The sequence below is a fragment of the Lissotriton vulgaris genome, chromosome 12, assembly GCF_964263255.1.
Source record: "Lissotriton vulgaris chromosome 12, aLisVul1.2, whole genome shotgun sequence".
NCBI lineage: Eukaryota > Metazoa > Chordata > Amphibia > Caudata > Salamandridae > Lissotriton > Lissotriton vulgaris.
Genome location: NC_141700.1, coordinates 294,640,348 through 294,663,989, shown reverse-complemented (window position 1 = coordinate 294,663,989; position 23,642 = coordinate 294,640,348). Strand labels below are relative to the sequence as shown.

Below are 23,642 nucleotides of genomic sequence, written 5' to 3'. Positions count from 1 at the left end.
TTGGTTGGGACTAAGCTCTCATTAGTCCCTTGCAGAAAAACGTGTTCGGTCCTTTTGTTCCTCTGTTGGTTGGGATTAAGCTCTATAGTCCCTTGCAGAGGAATGTGTTCCGTTGCTGCTGGGTCTTGTGGCTAACTTTTGTTCATTTTCTGTGAGGAAGCCAAACCGTTTTATTGAGGATACGAATCCAAAGCGTAATTGTGGTTATCCATCGTTTTCTTTATAACTTGGTGATAATTGGCATTGTGATGGAATGCGCTGTTCAAGACATTGGTGAATCTATTGTTCTCCACAAATTAAGGGGTCACTTCGTTTGCATGATCTCTATTTCCCGTGTTCCCAGGATTTTGTGGAGTATTAACATACTTGTGATTGTTTCTATAAATTGGATGGAGATACAAGACTGTGATTGATCTCTTTTTCATTTACTCAGGACAACTTGGTTGTTTCTAGTTTTCTTTTTTTTGTTTCCTTATTCCCAGAAGAGAGTGCTGCAAATGAGGGTGCAGATTTAGTGTTCTCCTATGGGTCCTAATGTCAGTAACTTTGTGGTACGTTACATACTGCTTTTTTCCTCACATGTTCCACTATGAAACTGCTATAGTTAGGAAGTGAGTAGTTACATGTTCTTCTTTATGTTTCATGGTTCAGGTAGAAGAACATACGTCACCCTATTCTCTTCTGGCATCATTCATTCAAATTCTTATTATTGCAGGTATGATGCTAGAGAACCCCGAATTGAATAGTTACATGTGTTAGCTGACTAATGTATTGAAGCATTGTAGTACGCATCCTGACATTGTGTTTTCTGTGTCATTCCCGGGTCTCCCTCCCAGCTGTTCCTACCCTTTCCTTCCCCCGCTTGATAGCTCCAACAGTCTGCAAATATTATATTCCAGACTTGGTGTTATCGGGAGGTGGGCCCCCATAGAGCATCAATACCACCCGAGGATTCCTGGAGGAGCCTGACAGACACCGTTTCGGATTCAGAATCCGACTGACTTGTGGTTGGCGGTTCTACACAACCATTTACGATGTCTCCGATCACCGTTCAGTCGGACTCCCATTGACTCCTACGGGAGCCCATGTTCCGACCTGCAACATTGCCTCCTGTTATGTTTCATACGGGTACTCCAATTTAGGCTCAGGTAGTAACCAAACCTCTCCTCTATATTTCCCCAGCCATTACATAACAATTCTTGGTACTAACCTTTTACCTGGTTACAGTACTGCTTAAAGGAAGTAGGGGTTTCCCTGAAAACTAGCCTCATTCATAATATACATGAGGATTCTTGGAATCTCAGCAGGACTACCATCTCCTGTATAATAACTATGTATAAGGGTCATTCTTGCCTTCATCCTTGTCCAACATGACACAGCAAGGTAGAGCCCCTGAGGGTACCACTTTGGGTATATCAAAACCATATCTTTGCTAAGGCAGGTAGAGGAGAAAAAGAAAAGGACTTCCATGCTGACACACTGACGCAAGACGCTGAAGTTCCTGGATGCAGACACTGCAGCTCGCAGTGATCTGACATCCCTCGTGGGCTGTCCATGTCAAGACCAAGACGGGGGTCCCATAGTCTCTCACTTCAGGTAATGGGGTTGACTTTATCCTAGAGGGATTCTTGGCTCTACACCTACATACATGCTAGGTACATTTAAGTAGGCACATCTAGTTTGGGTCGCCTTGTAGATGTACGCAATAGTACTGTCATGTATTTATATACCTGCCTGTATTCATTGTTTTCAGAAAAGGGGGTGGTGATGAACAGAGTGTCTGAATTAAGCAGACCACTCTTAGCCAGTCCAAAGATCAGGGCTTGATCCATCGCCGTTATTTATCTCACTGCCCCATCCCAGCTCAGAACCTGGCTATATGCAAATCAGTCTGTCCCTGGCCCAGTGCATCATGGGAACAGGGCAGACTAAACTACCAAGCCAATTCTTCACCAGAAAGGAGACAAGCTACCGGGGACGGGTTTCTGGCATTTCAGCCGTCTTCGGCCCGGCTTGCTTGAATCCTGATGGAGCAGTGAGAAAGGGACTCATGTCTGAGTATACCCTGCCACACCTATAGTGGCCAAAAACGATTCAGAAAAGGGGGTGGTGGTGAACAGAGTGTCTGAATTAAGCAGACCACTCTTACCCAGTCCAAAGATCAGGGCTTGATCCATCACCGTTATTTATCTCACTGCCCCATCCCAGCTCAGAACCTGGCCATATGCAAATCAGTCTGTCCCTGGCCCAGTGCATCATGGGAACAGGGCAGACTAAACTACCAAGCCAATTCTTCACCAGAAAGGAGACAAGCTACCGATCTGTTGACTGGGTACGAGTATTCTGCTTAATTCAGATGCTCTGTCCATCACCACCCCCCTTTTCTGAATCGTTTTGTCCACCACTAGCATGGAAGGGTATGCTCAGATGTTAGTCCCTTGCTCACTGCACCATCAGGATTCAAGCAAGCCGGGCCGAAGATGGCTGTAATGCCAGAAACCGGTCCCCGGAAGCTTATTTCCTTTCCAGTAAAAGAATTGGCTTGGTAGTTTGGTCTGCCCTGTTCCCATGATGCACTGGTCCAGGGACAGACTAATTTGCATGTAGCCAGGTTCTGAGCTGGGATGGTGCAGTGAGCTAAAAAACGGTGATGGATCAAGCCCTGATCTGTTGACTGGGTACGAGTATTCTGCCTAATTCAGATGCTCTGTCCATCACCACCTCCCTTTTCTGAATCGTTTTGTCCACCACAAGCGTGGAAGGGTATGCTCAGATGTGAGTCCCTTGCTCACTGCACCATCAGGATTCAAGCAAGCCGGGCCGAAGACGGCTGTAATGCCAGAAACGGGTCCCCGGAAGCTTGTTTCCTTTCCAGTTAAAGAATTGGCTTGGTAGTTTGGTCTGCCCTGTTCCCATGATGCACTGGTCTAGGGACAGACTAATTTGCATGTAGCCAGGTTCTGAGCTGGGATGGTGCAGTGAGCTAAAAAACGGTGATGGATCAAGCCCTGATCTGTTGACTGGGTACGAGTATTCTGCTTAATTCAGATGCTCTGTCCATCACCACCCCCCTTTTCTGAATCGTTTTGTCCACCACAAGCGTGGAAGGGTATGCTCAGATGTGAGTCCCTTGCTCACTGCACCATCAGGATTCAAGCAAGCCGGGCCGAAGACGGCTGTAATGCCAGAAACCGGTCCCTGGAAGCGTGTTTCCTTTCCAGTAAAATAATTGGCTTGGTAGTTTGGTCTGCCCTGTTCCTATGATGCACTGGTCCAGGGACAGACTAATTTGCATGTAGCCAGGTTCTGAGCTGGGATGGTGCAGTGAGCTAAAAAACGGTGATGGATCAAGCCCTGATCTGTTGACTGGGTACGAGTATTCTGCTTAATTCAGATGCTCTGTCCATCACCACCCCCCTTTTCTGAATCGTTTTGTCCACCACAAGCGTGGAAGGGTATGCTCAGATGTGAGTCCCTTGCTCACTGCACCATCAGGATTCAAGCAAGCCGGGCCGAAGACGGCTGTAATGCCAGAAACCGGTCCCCGGAAGCTTGTTTCCTTTCCAGTAAAAGAATTGGCTTGGTAGTTTGGTCTGCCCTGTTCCCATGATGCACTGGTCCAGGGACAGACTAATTTGCATGTAGCCAGGTTCTGAGCTGGGATGGTGCAGTGAGCTAAAAAACGGTGATGGATCAAGCCCTGATCTGTTGACTGGGTACGAGTATTCTGCCTAATTCAGATGCTCTGTCCATCACCACCCCCCTTTTCTGAATTGAATTCATTGTTTTAGCACTAGGGTAGAAATCTACCATCCTTTTACTCTGTTGGTGCTTATAATCATTTATATTTGCTTCTGTGTTATGGTTGTTTCAACACACCTATTTTACACTAGAATGATGCTGGTTCAATAAATACTTATTGAAAACATCCCCACCGTTTATTCTGTGTATCTCTCTGAGATAAAGGGAGCACGGGTGACTGAGCAAAAAATACTGCACTGTTTCCATGATCCCTGATGGGACAGAGTTGTCATGTTCGATAGTAGCTAAGAACTATTCTTTCCTTTACAAGAGGAGTTTACAGTGGCACAGTGAACTAGCTGGTATACAAGTGAACATACCCGGTGGGGGTGTCTGGAATCAGTCTGGCTACTAATCCCACAGTCTGTGTTGTCTAAACACGCAGATCCTATATGGGTTTATAGGAACTACATGACATGGCTCCCAACGTTGGTTTGGTACTTATTTAATGGTCAAACCTGAGTAGTTCAGTCGTGCTATTCTCAGAGACCCCATCTCACATTTTTCCAGAGAGGTCTGGAGTGGGAAGGGAACAATCCGCCACAGCTGAGTAGGCATATCCTATGTGTATCTATAGGTTTATCATGCTTGAAGGACAACTAGTTCCCTGTTGTGCTTAAAATCTTATTTCAGTTTTCTTGAAACTTTCTCTTTTTCAATAATGGCTGACGGAGACGCAGCTGCACCAGTACAACATGCGACTGCAGCAAGGGAGGAAGAACAAGAAGGTGAAATAAACATTTCAGAAAATGTCAGAACTGACCTTACTTTGAAACCTTGTTTTAACAAAAAGGGGTAACCCTGTGTCCCTCAGAACCTGGGTATGCGTGATTAACAAAAAGTGGTTCTGTTGGGTGTTCGCAATAATTACTTTAAAGGAGACTGAAACAGCTCAGAAGCACAAAACAAGCAAAACCTCTCTGAAGGCAAAGTTTTTATATATTAAAAACAAGAATCAACAATATACACTGGAATTACTTCATTCCGTCATAGTACTAATAAATACTTCAAATTCGTGAATAGTGACTGTGGTGATCAAAGTGACTAGTGTATTGCATATAGTGACACTTATATACAAAACATGTATTTACAATAAAACCACAAAAAGAGGGGGAAGGGGAGGGGAACAACAAAGTGTTTTTTGTCGTTGTAAGGCCAGTATTGCGAAAGTAAATATTCCAAGGAAAACAAATGGTTAATGTCCAAGTTCCTGGAGCTATCTTGGCCAAGTGAGAGCATCGACGTTTCGACCCTAATTGCGCCCCAATTGGTGGTCACGGCGGGTCTTTATCAAGACAGGGGGGAAGGGGAATGGTCAATCGGTGAGTATGTTCAGAGGGAAGCCCGTCGTCTCGAGCAATCTACTCGGACAGCTTGCTTGGCGTTCATTCCTGCTCGCTACGACTAATTGCGGCTAACACTGCACCAAGGGTTGACCGACGGGCTTCCCTCTGAACATACTCACAGATTGACCATTCCCCTTCCCCCCTGTCTTGATAAAGACCCGCCGCGACCACCAATTGGGGGGCAATTAGGGTCGAAACGTCAACGCTCTCACTTGGCCAAGATAGCTCCAGGAACTTGGACATTAACCATTTGTTTTCCTTGGAATATTTACTTTCGCAATACTGGCCTTACAACGACAAAAAACACTTTGTTGTTCCCCTCCCCTTCCCCTCTTTTTGTGGTTTTATTGTAAATACATGTTTTGTATGTAAGTGTCACTATATGCAATGCACTAGTCACTTTGATCACCAAAGTCACTATTTACGAATTTGAAGTATTTATTAGTACTATGACGGAATGAAGTAATTCCAGTGTATATTGTTGATTCTTGTTTTTAATATATAAAAACTTTGCCTTCAGAGAGGTTTTGCTTGTTTTGTGCTTCTGAGCTGTTTCAGTCTCCTTTAAAGTAATTATTGCGAACACCCAACAGAACCACTTTTTGTTAATCTTACTTTGAAACCAGCAGGCTATGGAGTCACAGCTAGGGATTGGACGGTAACATTCGTGATTGAGGCACATGAATCATATAGAACAGAGGTATTCTATTCGTGGGTTGAATTCCCACAAGCAGATGCACACACAAATACATTTCACTCACACTGAAGATAAAGCACCAGATGAATACTGTCTGTATGAGGACATCAAAATTCTGCTCACCTACCAGGAGCACATAAACTGGTTTAAAGGTGCCCTCCCACACACAAAAGAAAAAGTGAGACTCGGTCCGCTCGGAAGAGATGGAGCAACGTGGCCAGTCTTCGTGGCGGGAAACAACCTTTACAGCGCAGTCATTACATTGCACTACCTTTACATAGCAGTCATTACATCGCAACATCCTTTACATAGCATGTCATTACAACGCAGCCATTACATTGCATGTCACTACACCGTGTGTCATTACAACGCATGTCACTACAACGCAGGCATTACATCGCAAGTCATTACAATGCATACCATTACAATGCATAGTACCCTTACACTATCCAACACTTACCCAACTGTTGCACTCACTGGATTTAGAATAGTAATTTTTAACCCTACACTATCCAACACTTATCCTACTGTTGCACTCACTGGAGTTAGAATAGGAATGTTTACCCCTACACTATCCAACACTTACCCTACTGTTGCACTCAATGAAGTTAGAATAGTAATTATTACCCCTATACTATCCAACACTTACCTTAAATGTGATGTAATGGTATGCATTGTAATGGTATGCGTTGTAAAGGTATAATGCAATGTGATGGAATGCGTTGTAAAGGTAGTTTCTGAAAATGCAATGTAATGGCATGCAAATTAAAAGAATGCGTTGTAAAGGATGTCGCAATGTGAAAACTGCGTTGTAAAGGCATGCATTGTAAATGTATGTGTTGTAACGTTATACATTCCCCAGTGGCTTACACACCGCATCCAAACATTGACACAATGCCAGTAGCAGAATTACATCCACTTCATAAAGAAATAATAAAACTTTACAAAAACCTGACATTTCGTGATGAGAACACTCACACTTCAGCCTGCAAGGGCTAAACCAGCAGGACAAATTCAGGGATCTACAACTAAAACACACCACAAACACCACACGCAGTTATGGGTAAAATGCCCACTAAACGTGAGCAAATGCCATTCTGGATAGCTAAAAAAATAACACAGTGCTTCCACACACAAGCCCTGAAGAAAAAAACAGAATGCTAACAATCAGCTTACCAATGAGGATAGCTTGCCAGATCGCGGATTTTACCTCTTGGGGTTCAGTTTTTGCTGCCATATATACCTGAACTCATGGTATCCCTTTGATAGCAGTAATACCAGATGTATTGAGGCAAATACAGAATGAGTATGGAGCAGAACCTGCTGTGAACTTAAGGATGGAATTGTTAGGAAATCTTGCCCAGGTATCAATTATTATATTAGCAAATACAAAAGGGGGGCAGCAGCAGTGGCAATACACCAACGTCTGAGGGATTTCACTCCTTTACAACAGGAGCTGTGAATTACCTAAAATTATCAAAGATGCCTATGCTGAATTAGGTAGAGATAGTTTGGGAGCTTAAGCAACAAAACTTCAACTCATGGGTGGTCCTGAAAAAGAGAACATCAAGCAAGCACCTGATTCTTCCAAGAAGATAGGGATAATAATAAAACACACAGGAATAGAGAGAACAGATCATAATCCAGGGGTGGGTCTCCTCAACAGGAGCACTCTGAAAAGAGGTACAACCTTAGGAATCGTGCTAACACAAAAAAACTGACTGATACGCATTCCTCTTGTTCCTTTCAGGGTTCATCAAAAAACTCTGAGAGGACAGGACGGTCAGATCACAGACAAGAAGATCGTTCCTCAGTCCAGAGATGTGCAACGAGCTTCAGACTATACTTCCAATAAAGAAGTGAAACCTCAATCAAAACCTCAATTTAAGAAGAAGAAGGTTGCAGGTCTTAAAGTTAGACATACCCAGAATTCTGAGCACTCAACTTCTAAACAGGGAATGGGCTCTGACAATACTAGACAGTGCAGCGGAAGTAACAATAGCTTGCCAGACCCTGATGAAATATCTGGTGACAGTGGAGTTGAATGAACATACCTGATACGAGAGTAGGTGTCCCACATAGGTTACATGAAATAACACTCCAAACTGAGGGGGACAAACCCAGGAAAATGACAGGTCTCTTTTGGGAGAACCTGACTTATGGATATAACATCCTTTTGGCTAAAAAAGGTTGCCCACCTGAAATTGTTATAGAGTGCCCAAAGGGCGAGACTGTAATTTTACTGGCTTTTTCTTACCTCGTTCCAATATACTTAAAACATTCATATGCGTAAAAGTGAGCGGTAGCATTTGCTCCAGCATTATATCGTAACCATGGTGGATGGGATGCTGAGTCCTCTCACCATGTTATCACAGTAAAAACTACTCCATCTCCACAGAGACAGTACCAAATGAAACAAGAAGTGAAAAAACAAGTCAGGGAGATCTTAGATCAACTTGAATACCAGGGTGTAATTGAAACTTGCACCTCTTCAATGAATAATCTTTTGTTTCCTGTAAGGAAACCTGATAATTCATACCATCTAGTTTTAGACTACAGACATCTGAACACAGGCACTAAGACATTTGCAGTACAGAATGTACACAGTGCTGCATTAATGAATAACAGTGTGCGGAAAAAAATACAACACAACATTAGATATCTCAAATTGATTTTTCTGCCAAAATATAGTACCTGAGAGCATATATTTGACAGTTTTCTCAGCGCTCGGGTCTCAGCGTCAATTTTTTCAACTCCCCGAAGAGTATAAGAAAAGGCCTAGGTTGTTGTCAGCTAGGGTAACAGAGTTACTTCAGAATTTAGATGAAGAGGCATTGTCCAATGTTGATGATATTTATCTGACAGATGATGATTCAATGTATCATTCAACCAGGGTGAGCAACATAATTTTGGGGTTCACCTCTGGGGGTTACAAATTCAATTTAAAAAAATACAAAATAGCCCACCTGAAAGTCCTATTTTTGGGCTATGAGCTTTCACGTGATGGAAATATTCTGGCAGGTAACTTTTTGGAGAAGTGTGCGCTGCTCCAACCTCCGAAATCATTGAAAAACTTTCAATCCATATTGGGATTCCTACATTTTGGCAAAACATACATTTTAGATTAGGCAGAAAAAGTGCAACCTTTCTAGGACCTAATAAGACCTGATTTTTCAGTTAGGCATTGGGCACAGCAACACACATATATGCTTCCTTACCTACAAGCTGACATGATAACTTAAAAACACCTACACACACGTGTTAACACCACAAATTTGGTGATCCGTGTTATAGCGGGTCAATCCTGGTATACTTTCCTAACCTTCAATGAAGGCAAAATGGTACCTATAGCATACAAAGCACACTTGTACACAAACGCGGAAATGTGTTTTGGTACTGCTGAAAAAATTATGACAGCAGTACAGACTGCTGTAGTGAGGGAAAGAGCACTGGCTCAGGGGAAACGAATAATTGTCGTAACTCCGGTACCGACCTTAGAGGCTGTCACAAAAGCAAGGGTTACAAAATGCTAAAGCTTTACATCCGAGATGGATACAATGGGCTAATTCTCTCACTGCAACAGATGTAGATTACACATTTGGCTCTACACTTAAAACACAAGCATTCCAGCAATATGAACAAGAATATCCTCTCCTAAATGAAACAATGCCTCTGGATCAGTATGAATATATTATTTACACAATGGATACTCTCAGCCGGCCACAGGAAGTAAACAGCAATACAGTGCTGCATGTGCGATTGTAAGGAGTCGTATGCAGGAAGGCAAATTCCATCTTTGAAGTACGAAGACACAGTCTCTAGGAAACTGCACGGCACAACTGGCAGAATTAAAAGCCCTGTTACTGGCACTAATAAGTGCGGATTGAGAATTCCCCACACTGATCATGTGCGATTAATTTTACTGTGTCTAGTCATACAATGAATATCTTCCCTACTGGGGTCAGAATGGGTTTAAAGACTGAAAAGGTTGCAAAATCAAGCATAAAACGCTATGGGAGCAGGTAGCTGAGTTAAAAAACAAACTACCAAGAGCTCACGTGATACACATGCTGAGTCATCAACGTGATGGCATTCACGTTGAGGGAAATTCTTTGGCTGATAAAGCAGCAAAATGGCAGTATGAACTGCTGCCATAGCTGCGATCACTCGTTCTAGAACGAGAATAGAAAGAAGTACAATGATAGCTGTCATTGCTTCACGCAAAAACAGTGCAGCATTGACAAAAGTTTTTCCACTCAAGTACTTCTGCAAGTTAGAAGCAAATAACATTCTGTATGTTCAAATTCCAGGAGTGGTGGATAAAGTAATACCAAACATGGATCGCAGATTAGGTTTCATTCTAGCTGCACACAAGGGTGGGTGTAGGTTCTGTACGAGCAGGGATTACTGCAACGGTGTCTTTACTGAAACAATGCTATTGTGGACAGGACTAACGAAAAAGATGAAGAATTGTGTCTTAAAGTGCAACATCTGTCAGTAGATGAAGAGTTCCACTGTGGCACGTCCACCACAGACACCATTACTTATGTCAGACAGACCACTCGCTTGTGTCTATTTGAACAACTGCAGCCCACTACAATCAGATGGGGCTTATAAGTATATCTTGGTGGCATTGGATTTATGCTCTAGATTACTGTAGGTTTGGCCTCAGCACTCGACTGACGCTCAAACTGTTATAAAAGATTTGCGAGTCTTCATAGGGACATGCGCAGTTGGCACATTACATTCTGACTGTGGCCCCGCATTTAGGTCTAGGGTTTACAAGGAAGCTATGGAAAATTGGGGTGTTGTACTGCAGTACTCCTCTCCATACCATCCTGAGGGAAATGTTGTCGTGGAGAGGAAAAACCGAGATTTAATGCAATCTTTAAAAGCAAGGGTATTAGGTCAGGTGGTAGTTGGGTCAGTCAATTATATGGGGTCCAGGGGGCTCTCAACAATTTGCCAAGAAGTTCCATAGAAGGTGTCACTTCGAACGAAGTCCTATTTGGAATGAGAATGTGGCTACCTGATCCTGATTATGAAAGCACAGTGGTGGATGAAAAATCATTTGGCATCAATAAACGTTTGGCTGTTTTACAAGATCTCACTGAATTCTGGGCACTACAAAGCATCATGCAAGTAAAACTCACTGCCACTGGGGAAGTCAAATCAGTCACAGCAACACCTGCCTGGATCCCACAAGTTGGGGATCTGGTCACAGAAAAGATTGTGGACTGAACCATCATACAGAAAGCATGCACCTGTCCTGGCTGTCGATGGAACAAGAACAGTACTTCTTCTGCCTCTTGCCTACAAAAAATAAAAGAGATTTGTCTCTATTGAGCTGATCAAACCATACTAGGTGGCCGATACTGAATAGTATGCCTCGTTGGCGCCTGGGTAGCCAAGGCTCTCCTCTCGTTACCATATAGGAAGTTCAGACAGACAGACTCATAACATTTGAGGAGTCACCAATACAAAATAATGGACTTTCCAACAATGAAATGGAACTCGTTCCTACTGCAACAGAACATCAAGACATGAATGAAAGACAAATATCAATTCGGTCTACCACCAATATCTACATAAATATGTCTCTACAAGCGATGTCTGCCAGTTCAACAAAACCTGCTGAGCTACCAAAGATAGATTGAACTGCATCTGACTACTCCATCGATTTTGATGTCTTTTCTCTTGATCTCAGTGAACCGGAAACAATGCCAGCTCAAGTTTCCCGTAAACAACAACTTCATGAATTCTACATTTTTCTGAAAAAGATTTACCTAGTATCACCTTAGCTACAGCTCTGAATAATAACTGGAATATTGTTTTTTCTATTCTGGATTGGCCTAGTGGCTGTCTTTTTCTTACTAATGAATGGAAACTATCTCCCAGAACACTCTGCAGTATCAAATGTGAACTTGGTCCTAAAACCTCATTTATCATTTCATCGTGAGCAAAGAGACCTGTGCTTCGTGAAAATTACAGCTGTTCCAATTCATGAAGGCATAGTTTGGGACAGAGTTGCATATGATGTATGTGGTCGCACTGAGCTTTTGAAAATACCTCAGATATTACAAATTTCTTTAAATTATGTCATTACCTCCAGTACATTTTCTGACAATTGGCATTTTGAAACCACAAATAATATGCTGTCTGATTTAGAACAATCCACTGCATTTTCAAGAATTGAAATGTTAGAGGACACAACTGTTTACAACACAATGTACTGTTATCAACATAATGGTCATCACTTTTTACATATATCCAGTATCCCACGTAATGTTCTTACATACCACCAATGGGAACATTGCCCAACACCACTGAAAGGTATTTCACGTATGTTCACACAGACGTTTTCTTATTTTTCAGGGCCGACCTCAAATTACTAAAAGGTTGCACCTACAACTGCAAGGAAAAATATGCTAACAAACACCAAACAGATCTACTCTGCATCCTTATTTTTCCCACTGTCTGAGCAATGTTTCCACTTATGGAAAGACACTATAGACATAAAAACAGTCTGGGGTTCCAAGGAATGGCAAGTTCAGGGAACAGAAGCACTATTTCGAGTATGCCTCATTCCACAGCAGATAATATTTCTGAACGGCACTGTGCAACAAACTTCATGTCTTGGGCTTGCCAAGAACAAAGACTTGACCACACCTCGGATTACCTTACCATCACACTTTGAGGGGTGGCAGAACATTACAACACTTGGGTGAGAACACAATAGATGACTAAACTGAAATGCATCCCCATTAACATGGGGTATGTCCCCTGTGCACTGGTCAGTAATCCTTGTGTGAGGCTCTTAAATGTTCAATGAAAACAATACCCCAAAAAGTTCCAAATCAATGTTAAATTGTATTATTCATTCACCAAGTGATGGCTCCATAGGGAAAATTAAACTTCATCTCCCATAATGCAATTATAAATCACAAATCATATATCCCAATGCATTTCGGCTGTCATGGCCTTCATCTGGGGATAATCTAGAGAAGTAAAAGACACAATTCAGTATACAAGAACCACGGGGTCGTCATAATAAAACGCGCGTGAACAGTGAGTGATGAAATGTTACAAATAAATGTGCGTGGTTTAAAGGAGTGTATATGCTGCATGAAATCTAATTGAAATGAGATGACACATGTGAGATGGTATATCATTAAATGAACTATTCAGATGCCCCGTGTTATCAGCTCTTCAAAGGTGAAGTGAGCAAAATGAATTCTCGAGTGAACGCAATGAAATTAATACAAATTTGTGCAAGTTCGTGAGTGAATCCAATAAATCAGTGTCCCCGAAACTACTTACTTGTGAAGTTAAATATGCGTGAAAAAGGACATGGCGCATGCAGCGCGGTCAAATTCTCGAGTGAACGTGATGAATATAAAATAAATCCACGCAAGTAAATGTAAATGTAAATGTAGCCGTACTTGTAAAGCGCACTGATACTCCTGAGTGTCCTGGCGCTGTACTCATACCGCTAGGGAACCCTTCCTGGTTTTTCCCCGTGAAATATCCACTCCTGGGCATCCCCAGGGTGCAACCAGGCCTCCCCAGCGCTGTTGGGGGCCGTTGTGGAGACTAAGCAAGTTATTGCCCAAAGTTGCAGCGTGGGACCCATGATTAGAATAGGCACCGAGGCAAGAAATCAGGTCCGAGGAATTATGAGCCCAAGATCCGCCAAGACCAGCCAAGGCGGGAATTGAACCCTGGTCCCGGGCCAGACCCCTGCATCCGGGTCTGCCGCTCTAACCATTGAGCCACACTTCTCCTTGAGTGAATGCGATATGTCGGTGTCATTGAAACTAATTACTTGTAAAGTTGAATGCGGGTGAAAACGGTCATGGTGCATGCAGCGCGGTCGATCAGTGATTGAGAACTGCTCCGTACTTTGGTAAAAAAGCCATGAAACAGAAATTCATGGAATTAACCCCTTCCGTGCTCATGACAAGCTGAGCTCATCATGACACGCGTGGCGCTCACACGTTGGGCTAATTCCCCTGCTGTGCTGAGCGTTCTTAAAAATGGGCATGGTCATGACGAGCTCCGATCCTCATGCGCACAGCGCCACCGTGTAGCGTGACTAGCCAAGCTCGTCATGAGCACCGAGGCGCTGCGCGCGCCCCCCTCCCTTCAGCACCGCAGTGGAATTAGCCCTGCAACAAAGGTGATAAAGACAGGACTGAAATAAAATTGATAAACAGTAACAACGGACTAGTGTTGTATAGCGCTGAAGTTCTTGGAGAACCCAGTGAAAGAAGAACTCTAGCTGTGCACGCAAAATATCAATTGTAAACACAGTAGATGACATAATATATACAGTTTCATACAATTCTTCAGACTCCGATTGAAAGGGATGGTTAGTTTGGCCCTCAGACATAAATAGGTGTCAGTCAAGGTTCAGGGGTACCACCGAAGGGTTAATTATCCATAGGCTGGACCAACGCTATGTACAAAGAGAAGATCCGGGGATGGTAAAATCATACAATGTTGGTAAGTTATGCCTCGATTGGCTAAAAACCTCGACATTATCCCAGGTGAAACAACACTTATCCTTACTATCAGAAGACATGGATTAAAGGCACTTTTTTTTGGACCCCACAAAGCTACGTCAGAAAAGTTTCTTATACGCTGTTTATAATGAAATCTGGAAAAATCTCTCAACAAGAAGCGGCGAAGAGACTTCGTGAAATTGATAGAATTAACCTAGTGGTGGTTGATAATGGTAGGACCACATTAGCACCCAGGATTTATTCACTGGGCAACATTGTATCTTCTGCTATAGATATACTAGAACAGGATTTGTCCACACTACAGCACGGACAGTCTCAGCTACGTTCTATTATGTTGTTAAGCTGGACACTACAATCATTGCGTTCTGGTTATGTGCCTTGGCGATTTATCAACAGTATGTCCTTGCTCTCTGCATACAATCTGACTAAGAAACGGATAACAATGGCACAAAGAGGAGCAAAATATACAATGATCTGTATTGAAAAACTTGTACAGTTAGCTTTCACAGTGGCGGAATCACCGTCAACAGAATGGTTAATTCAAGGCCATATAACATTACTGGTCACAACTTTCCAGTTTCGGTATTGCCTAGAGCAACAACAGCCAGGCAGATATGAAGTAATGGGTAAGGAATTGATCAAGGAATCTAGGGCATTACCTTATAGATTTCGATGCAGGAGTGGGGACATGGAAGTTTTTCTCAGTGGTACTGACTGCAAGAACTCTTTAAGTGGATCTCTCATATGCCAGTATATCATGCTTCACGGGGCTTGTAATGGTTCTGTTGCAAACTTATCCTGTCATTTGAAAGGGTCCCTGGCTGCTGTGATTAATCCGGTGTTCAAGTTGTTCTCAAATGGGAGTCACTTGAAGCTGAATGATCAAGGTTGTTGTGGGATACTCTCGAGCATCGTATATCTTGTCAATGAGGGCTCCAGGGTTACTTGTTGTATGCAAGTATTGTTTCCACCGACCCACACAGTCAGGGAGGCGCTGTTATGGCCTTCGTTGAATGTTTCCTTTACACGGTTTGATATTGTAATCCGGATGAAAGCCATGCTTTTACAGAAAACTGTGTCCTTAACCTCTACCTGAGATTCTTTTGATCATTAGGTCGCAAGGTCCTCAGCTGAGATACAGGCACTTGTACAAACTAACTGCCCTTTCCATTTCACAGAAATGGTACAAGGTATCTTTAACATATCTGATACGAAGAGTATAGTACACCTATTTAAGACTTATTCAGAGTGATATCAGCATTCAAACACTCGGTGTTCGGAAGCATTTTTGGAGGACTTCCTCTGATCCTGTTACTAATACTAGGAATCCTGATTGTAATTTTTCTGCCACTCAAAGGACGTCCCAGTCATCGAGGAGATGGAAAAAATGCTCTTGGAGCACCAATACCGTGATCGCATGGTACTCCATCAGGGCACACCTCGCCTTCGAGAACTAAGCAAGTCTTGGTTCCTATTGTTTCGGCCAGTCTGGATTTACTGTGTTTTGTCTGTCCTCTGATGCCTGTTCTGCGGACAAGAATGCCTGTTGGATCTCTGTCTAACACTTCCAACAGTTGCGCAACTGGACGTGGAGGCTTTACTGGACCCAATAACGGCCCATGTACTGCTCTGTCCTCAGCGTATTCCCATGTTGATGTCCGCATTCTTAGCGCCACCAGAGGACGCTTCAGCTCCTGTTGGACCGGAGTATGGCTCCTCTACAAACACATAGGCCTTGGATGTCACACAGGCTTCCCCAGCATTAGCTGTGGGAAATACAGAAGATCATCTGGGCTTGATTGACCTGATCTGTGAGATGTTGCAGGGACTGTCTCTGAAACGGCAAACAACAGTGATGTTGCATCTCTCAAACAGGACACATAAAAATTTGTCTCATCTTGTGCTGGCAAAAATTTGACCTTTTTCAAAATAACTAACTTTGGATTTTTTTTTAAACAAATAACACTTTTGCTGTACAGCATAGCTTTCAGACACTCATAGTTTTTCGAACCGCATATACGAAATTATTTTAATTAACCTCTACTGCTTATGCTGCTATTTTGGAAAAATGTTACGTGTTATTTTTATGGACTTCTAAGTTGTTTGCGTATTCTAGAAATATATTTAAACTTTTTAGTATGTCGTCCAGTCGTATGTGGAGTAGGTGTTATGTTTCATACAGGTACCCCAATATAGGCTCAGGTAGTAACCAAACCTTTCACTTATATTTCCCCTGCCATTACACTACATAATGGTTCTTGGTACTGACCTTTTACCTAGTTATGGTACTGCTTAAAGGACATGGAGTTTTCCCTGAAAACTAGCCTCATTCATTATGCATAAGGATTCTTGGAATCTCAGCAGGACCACCATCTCCTGCATAATTACTATGTATAAGGGTCATTCCTTCTGTCATCCTACAGCAAGATAGATCCCCTGAGGGTACCACTTTGGGTGTATAAATACCATATCTTTGCTAAGGCAGAGAGAGGAGAAAAAAGACTTCCATGCTGACACACTGACGCAAGACGCTGAGGTTCCTGCATGCAGACACTCCAGCTCGCAGTGGTCTGACATCCCTCACGGGGTGTCCATCTCGAGACCAAGACAGGGTCCCACAGTCTCTCACTTCAGGTAATGGGGTTGACTTTATACGAGAGGGATTCTTGGTTCTACACCTACATACATGCTAGGTACATTTAGGTGCATCTAGTTAGGGTTGCATCGTAGGAGTATGCATTATTAATGTCATGTATTTATCTACCTGCCGGTATTCATTGTTTTAGCTCTATGGTAGGAATCTACCATCCTTTTACTCTGTTGGTGCTTATAATCATTTATATTTGCTTCTGTCTTATGGTTGTTTCAGCACACCTATTTTACACTACAATGACGCTGGCTGAATAAATACTTATTGAAAACATCCCCCCTATTCTGAATATCTCTCTGAGACAAAGTGAGCACGGGTGACTGAGCGAAAAATATTGCACTGTTTCCACAATACCTGATGGGACAGAGTTGTCATGTTCAATAGTTTCCAAGAACTATTCTCTCCTTGGTAAGAGGAGTTTACAGTGGCACTGTGAACTAGCTGGTATACAGGTGAACATACCCGGTGGGGGTGTCTGGAATCAGTCTGCAGAACAAAACCACAGTCTATGATGTCCAAATGCACAAATCTTATATAGTTTATAGGAACTACTCGACACTCCCATAGGAAAAATTGGTGTCTGCAGAAAAGCCTGCACCCTGTCGCAGGCCCCCCATTCTGCCTGACACACAGTGCACAGTTTTAAAGGGGGGTCCCTTGGGTACCCACACAGCCCCTAACCGGAGGCCTCAGGATGAAAGGGGGCCTGCTAGTAGCCCCCCAAGTCAGTTTTCGACAGCCTTTTTGTTTCGGACAGATCGAATTGGAAAGGCTGTTGGAATCCGACATCATAATCGGTCGGTCAGAAACGCTGTCTGTAGAGCTGTGCAATTCGGCTCCGACCGACATGGACTCTCCTAGATCCGGTCAGAACCAATTCAGAATGTCCGAGCAGTTTCACTTCTGACCGTGAACATCATAATCAGTTGGGCGGATTGAATTTCAACTGAGTCGGGCAGATGGGTTCCAACAGGGTATTGGGAACTCCAACTGTTGGTCAGAGGCTTTCGGGCAGACATAGTTATCGGCCCCTAAATACGAGTGGTGGCTTGAAGTGGCGGTGCCTAATCACCTGCCCCAAATTTGACCCAGTAAGAGAGTAGCTGAGACAAAGTTTCCTGAGCAGGATTAGATGGGGGTTCTCCATTCAAGACAATTTTTCAAAGTACAGGGCAAAATGGTCCATAGTCCACCATATTTTCCTGTTGAAGTTGGTAAGAACGCAACAGGTTTACAAAGCATTCCAGAATGGACTCTCCTCAAAATACTGAAATACTCAATAACGTGGCTGGGACACAAACTAACAGGTTTGAATTACGAAAGAAATACACGCTGTGGATCTTGTTCCAACTTCAGTGTTAACCCTTTCGATGCTCATGACGAGCTCAGCTTGTCATGATGCACAGTTGAGCTGTGCTGATGACGAGCTGAGCTCGTCATGACACCAGCAAAATGGCAATTTCCAGCACAGGGGGGGAAAACGCCTAGCAGCCCAGTTATTCCCCTTCACACTTCCAAAAGAAAATATGAGAGCAGCGCTCTTTATCCTTTGAGTCCCAACACTTTCTCAGACTCCCAACACTGCTAATCCTCAAAGGAAAATGTAAAGATGGAAGGTTGGAAAAACACATTCAAGCAAAATGGGTTGGTTTAAGTTGTATCAAAGCATGAGCCTCTGACTATTAACTGTAGCGCTTCACTTCCTCACCTGACTGGAAAACTGCTGCCTCTTTCCTTGGTTTTCTCTCCCTAGATTCCATTATGTTCTTCATGCTCCCTAGCCTGGTCTCAGGCTGTCCTTACTGCAGACCCCAAAGCCTCTGCACACTTCATCTTTTTCACAAAGATTTTTCTCTGAAATTGCAGATTGCGCTCCCTGTCCCCAAAACCGTGCTGATATAATGCTTCATCTGTTTTCACTCTCTTTTCATCCCAGCTACTCCACAGCTTCCCATGCCCCAGCCTCGCTTTACCTTCCCATTTGTCTTTACCCTGGAACTCCAATCACTTTCCTTAGCCCTGACTCCCGGATACCCCAGCCTCACCACTTCTAATGATTGTTATACTTAGGCTGTGCAACCCCAGCTGCACCGCCCAACATCCTTTCCCATGTTCACGCCTTCGCCAACCTTTATTCCAGGCTTGCTCGCCATTTGGTTTCCAACTATGTCACTTTCACACTATTCTTTCCTGACTTCCCAGATTCGTCCCTGCTGGTGGCGCCTAATCATCTCAAAATTGCCCGGCTATCTCAACATTCTCCCCAAACACTCTCCCTTTGCCTAATTGTCCAACCATATCCCATTCCCCTTACCCCTATCATTTTCTCACATCGACCCAACACCCCATCTCTAATCAGCAGCTTCTCCCCTTCTTTTGTCTCCCCAGCCCACACAGAGTTCTCTAAACACATCTCCCTCTTTGGTTTTCACTGTCCCTGCCAGACACTTCCCAATCCCACACACACCTTTCCCTTTCCTCTCTCTTTTACATCCCTAAGTATCATCCTCCTTCTGCTGCAACAACCTTGACTCTTTCCTCCTCGACATCTATGTATTTACTTAACTGGTCAGTCCCTTGCACATCTCCTAGTTTCTCTCCCTCCACCACCACACCTGCTCCCTCTCCAACAACTCTCACCTTCCCTACTGCCCTGGCTTTTCACCTACATCTCTACCATACACCTCATCTTCTCATCGGCCTGTTACGCAGGAGCCTCTCACCGTACATTTGTGCAGGAATGCCAATAGATTGGTTTGTGGAACATATTCCTTGCTGGCATCTGCAATGTTGATTGGCTGAGATGGACTGTACAAAATGGCGCGCTAGTGGTGGGACACTGACAGCTTTGGAAAAGCCCTGTTCAACAGGTTGGTAAAGTACTTGTGAAATATGGAAACACCGTTATTGGTGGCACAGCATAGATGTCAAATTAGCAATGTCACATCTAGCACCAAACTCTTTGGCCATCAACATTTTGGGCCGATCACGACCTGTTCCTATCATAAATGACTATTTCTGACTGAAACAGCATTGCACCTTTTTAGATTTTAGTGCACGAGAACAATGGTTGGGGTAAAAGTAGAAGGATTTATGTCAGGTAAATGGTGAAGAATGCTGAGACGCACAGTCATTTTGCATCCTGCATGCTGTTCCCTATTACCGGTCGGAAAACTCATAATTCCATGTTAATGGTGGGGTGATACTGCACGGATACAGTAATTTTGGGTGTATATTTACCACTCCACCTTTATTACGCAATTTATGATCGACCCTTTGAATTCTGGAGGTTGAAATTTCAGTTTGTTCCCATCTGTAGGTATTGGCCTGCATGTCCCCTCATTCAGGGCACTGTTGGCTAACAGCCACTGCTTGCACAAAGGATCAGACATGGCAGCTGTGGTGATGGACTCTACGGTGGACAGTAAAATAAATCAATGCATGGGACCTGCCAAACCAAACATGAAACTTATTTATAAAAAGGAAAGGTGTTTCACAGAAAGCAACAAGGAGCCAACAACCACTCACAGCAATGGAATAAGCAAGGAACATGACTAAAATCACAGTGATGAACCCCGAGATGTCGCCCCAGGCTCTCTGCAGCGTTGAAGTGATCATGTTCAGCTTCGGGTTCAGCCTCAGCAGATGCCACAGTTTCACGGTGGATAGGAGCACCAGGAAGGCGATAAGATACCCCAGAACTGCGTCCGCAGTGGCCGTTTCATCAAAACTCACACACCTGCAACAACAGCCAAGCAATCACCTTCAAAGTCAGATTAAAGCATATATATATTTTTTTTTTTAAGTAAATCAATTTATTGTATTAGGAACATTTTATCAGCCGATAGAAATAAAATTATGTAGTTGAATACTGATATTTCCTGAGTGCGGAGTGCAGTGCGTTCTCGGAATAAGAAACCCCATAGAGGAGCAATGGGTTAACGGTACCACCACAAGCCCCTCGTTACGTGTACCAAGGCAATCGCAATGGGGACGGGAACAGGAGTTGGCAGCCATGTCATGAGTTTAGCGCGCTACAATAATTCCATTTCACCTGGGGCTTTGCCTACTGAATGCAGGTAAAATCTAAAAGTGAAAAAACAGGACAAAATGGTGCATTATTGGGACAGGGTGGGGGAGGAGGAATTTCTGGTTCCCCTGCTAGTTTTTAATTATTAAGGGTATCCTATTGGTTCACCTCATAATCCCCTGTATTTGTGCCCCTAGCAGACACACATATGCCAGCTGCACTGATTATTTTGGGGGCGGGGCAGAATATCAGTTTAGAATGTGGGACAATCAGAATGAGTTCCTTGTGCTGAACTATAGTTAAAATCTCTTTTACTTTTGTCATTTACAGCTGCCAAAGCTAAGAACCCTTTATTAAGGTAAAATGATGTGTTTGATGTCAGTGGGTTTTCACCCGGTAATGGGGTTTGGGATGGAAAACACAATGCTACAAGAGCTTGAAATGCCATAAAATGTATGTACTGAAACTTACCTTCTGAGTCTGAAAATGGGAGATTATTGGGAGGAGAATCAATGTCTGTGTACCTTATGGGTGGAGATGGTAAGTAACAATGGCAGAAAATCTGCAGGGTGGATGAGTTTTCTGCAGTCGCAAATATAATAAAGGAAACAGGTTCTCAGAGGAGGGTTCGGGCGGGGTGCCATTATGAGTGGGGGTAACCCCCACAAAGCTGAATCATCTACTTTTAATCCCAAAAAATTGTTATAGAATGTGTAAATTTTATGTGTGTCTTAAATGCCTCCATTTTCAGGAGGTGTAGAGGAAGAAACAGCACTATGTGCACACGTTTATTTTATTCATGCTTGGCTAAGGGCACAATTATTTTGCTATTTTAGGAATTAATAGGGAAAATACATTTGCACCACAAGATTGTACTTGCAAATTTGTATGCATTGCTTAGTCTCCCCAGGCGCGTGATTTGGGTCTAAAGAAGTGTGCCTCGGAATCTTTGATTTTTTTGTAAATCTCTGAAAATACTGGGCGCCATTTTGAACATCACAAAAAACGTAACTCTTTGCAATTTAGAAGCACATTTTTACACTTTGTCCTCCCACCCACGCGTGAATCATGCGCTTTCAAACTGAACAGTATCAAATGAATAAAGTTAAAGGGGATCATGATAAAGAGATTTGCACTGACTCATCCTTGTGTTCCTGGTAGTAGTAGATGTCCCGCTCGCCAAGAACTGTTCTTTTCACAAACACCGACAGCGCGCACCAGCTGATGATGATAATGGCCAGTTCCACAAGGTTCCACTTGCTGCGAAAATAGCCCCATTTCAAAGATTTCATTAGCTTCGCCTGTGAACAGAGAATTATCAGTTTTACTTGCATGTGGTGGAGTGCTGAGCGCTCTAATTACTTATTTGGAGAACGAGTTTTCCCATAACCCCAGAGACGTCTTACGCCAAGGGCAAAGTGGACAACTGCCCAGGATCCCCCTCCCACGGGTCCCCGGGTAAACGTTCATAGGAGTGTTATAATTTTCATTGTTGCATCAAGAATGCCATCTGTGATGTGGGATAACTTTGTAAATATGAGTATACTGCAATTAAGCTAGAAGTAAAGAACTGTGAGCATATGTTTTATTTTTATATTATGTACATCCACCCAGCTGTGATCACTGTATCTTTTCTAAAATAGGAGGAGCAGGCTGGGTTCACACTGTATTCCACATAAAATATTGTAGCTGCAAGATAAAATGTATCAATCCAAACAGAAAAAGAAATGGTTTCATCAATGCTTGTTTTCATTTGGTGGAATTAGACTGACAGGCGCCAGGCAGATTAAGGCTGCAGCTGATGTTGCATGTCCATTTTTCTGAAAGTTTAATTTATAAGTGGCGTAGTGAGCAAGTGACCCATGTCTGGGCAAACCCGCCCCACTTAGGGCGAAAAGTGTTACTGCAATGATGGATTTAACCCATCATGGCATCATTAACTTGTGACTGGGGGTGAATGTTTGCATTATCAAGCGTTCCGTCCATCAATTGTTTCTTTTGCATCTTCAGAAAGCGCAGCCTACTTTGTGCGCTGTTCACTGTCTGTGGGTTTTAAGTATTCATGTGTGATTGCAGTGATTTTAATTTTTAAATCACTTTTATACAGTTCGATGTTGAACTATTAACGTACAAGTAATCCCTGTCTACCCAGTTACATAAAATCAGTTAAATGTGTTTAATAGGCAACTCATATCTTTTAAATAAGTGTCTGTGCATAGTGACTTTTTATTGTGTAGTGCTATACTATAGTGGACGCTGTTTCAGGGAACTTTTAGAGCTAATTCCCATTGATAATTCTTCATTTTAAGTCCTCTAGGCAGTGCTGCAGCTGTCTCTGGTCACAGTGGTAATTCCTCATTCTGAGTCCTCTAGGAAGTGTTGCTAGCTGCTTCTATGGTCCCAGTGGTAATTCCTCAATCTAAATCCTCTAGACAATGCTGCTAGCTGCAACTCTGGTCCTGTTGGCAATTCCACATTCTAAGTCTTCCAGAGAGTTCTGCTACTCTGGTCCCATCAGTAATTCCTCGTTCTAAGTCCTCTAGACAGTGCTGCTAGGTGCTTCTCTCGTCACAGTGGTAGTTACTCATTCTAA

The 23,642-nt window shown here is 43.2% G+C and overlaps 1 protein-coding gene across 1 annotated transcript in view; it reads right to left on the bottom strand.

Moving 5' to 3' along the window:
• The window catches only part of LOC147673997 (polycystin-1-like protein 2), a 915,503-nt gene that overhangs the window by 68,584 nt on the left and 823,277 nt on the right, over positions 1–23,642 (bottom strand). Inside the window, exons 39-40 of the mRNA XM_086945086.1 lie at positions 22,190–22,350; positions 20,548–20,758 (exon numbers count right to left, since the gene is read on the bottom strand). Coding sequence (XP_086801212.1) covers positions 20,548–20,758; positions 22,190–22,350 — 372 coding nt within the window. The remainder of the gene's footprint in view (positions 1–20,547; positions 20,759–22,189; positions 22,351–23,642) is intronic.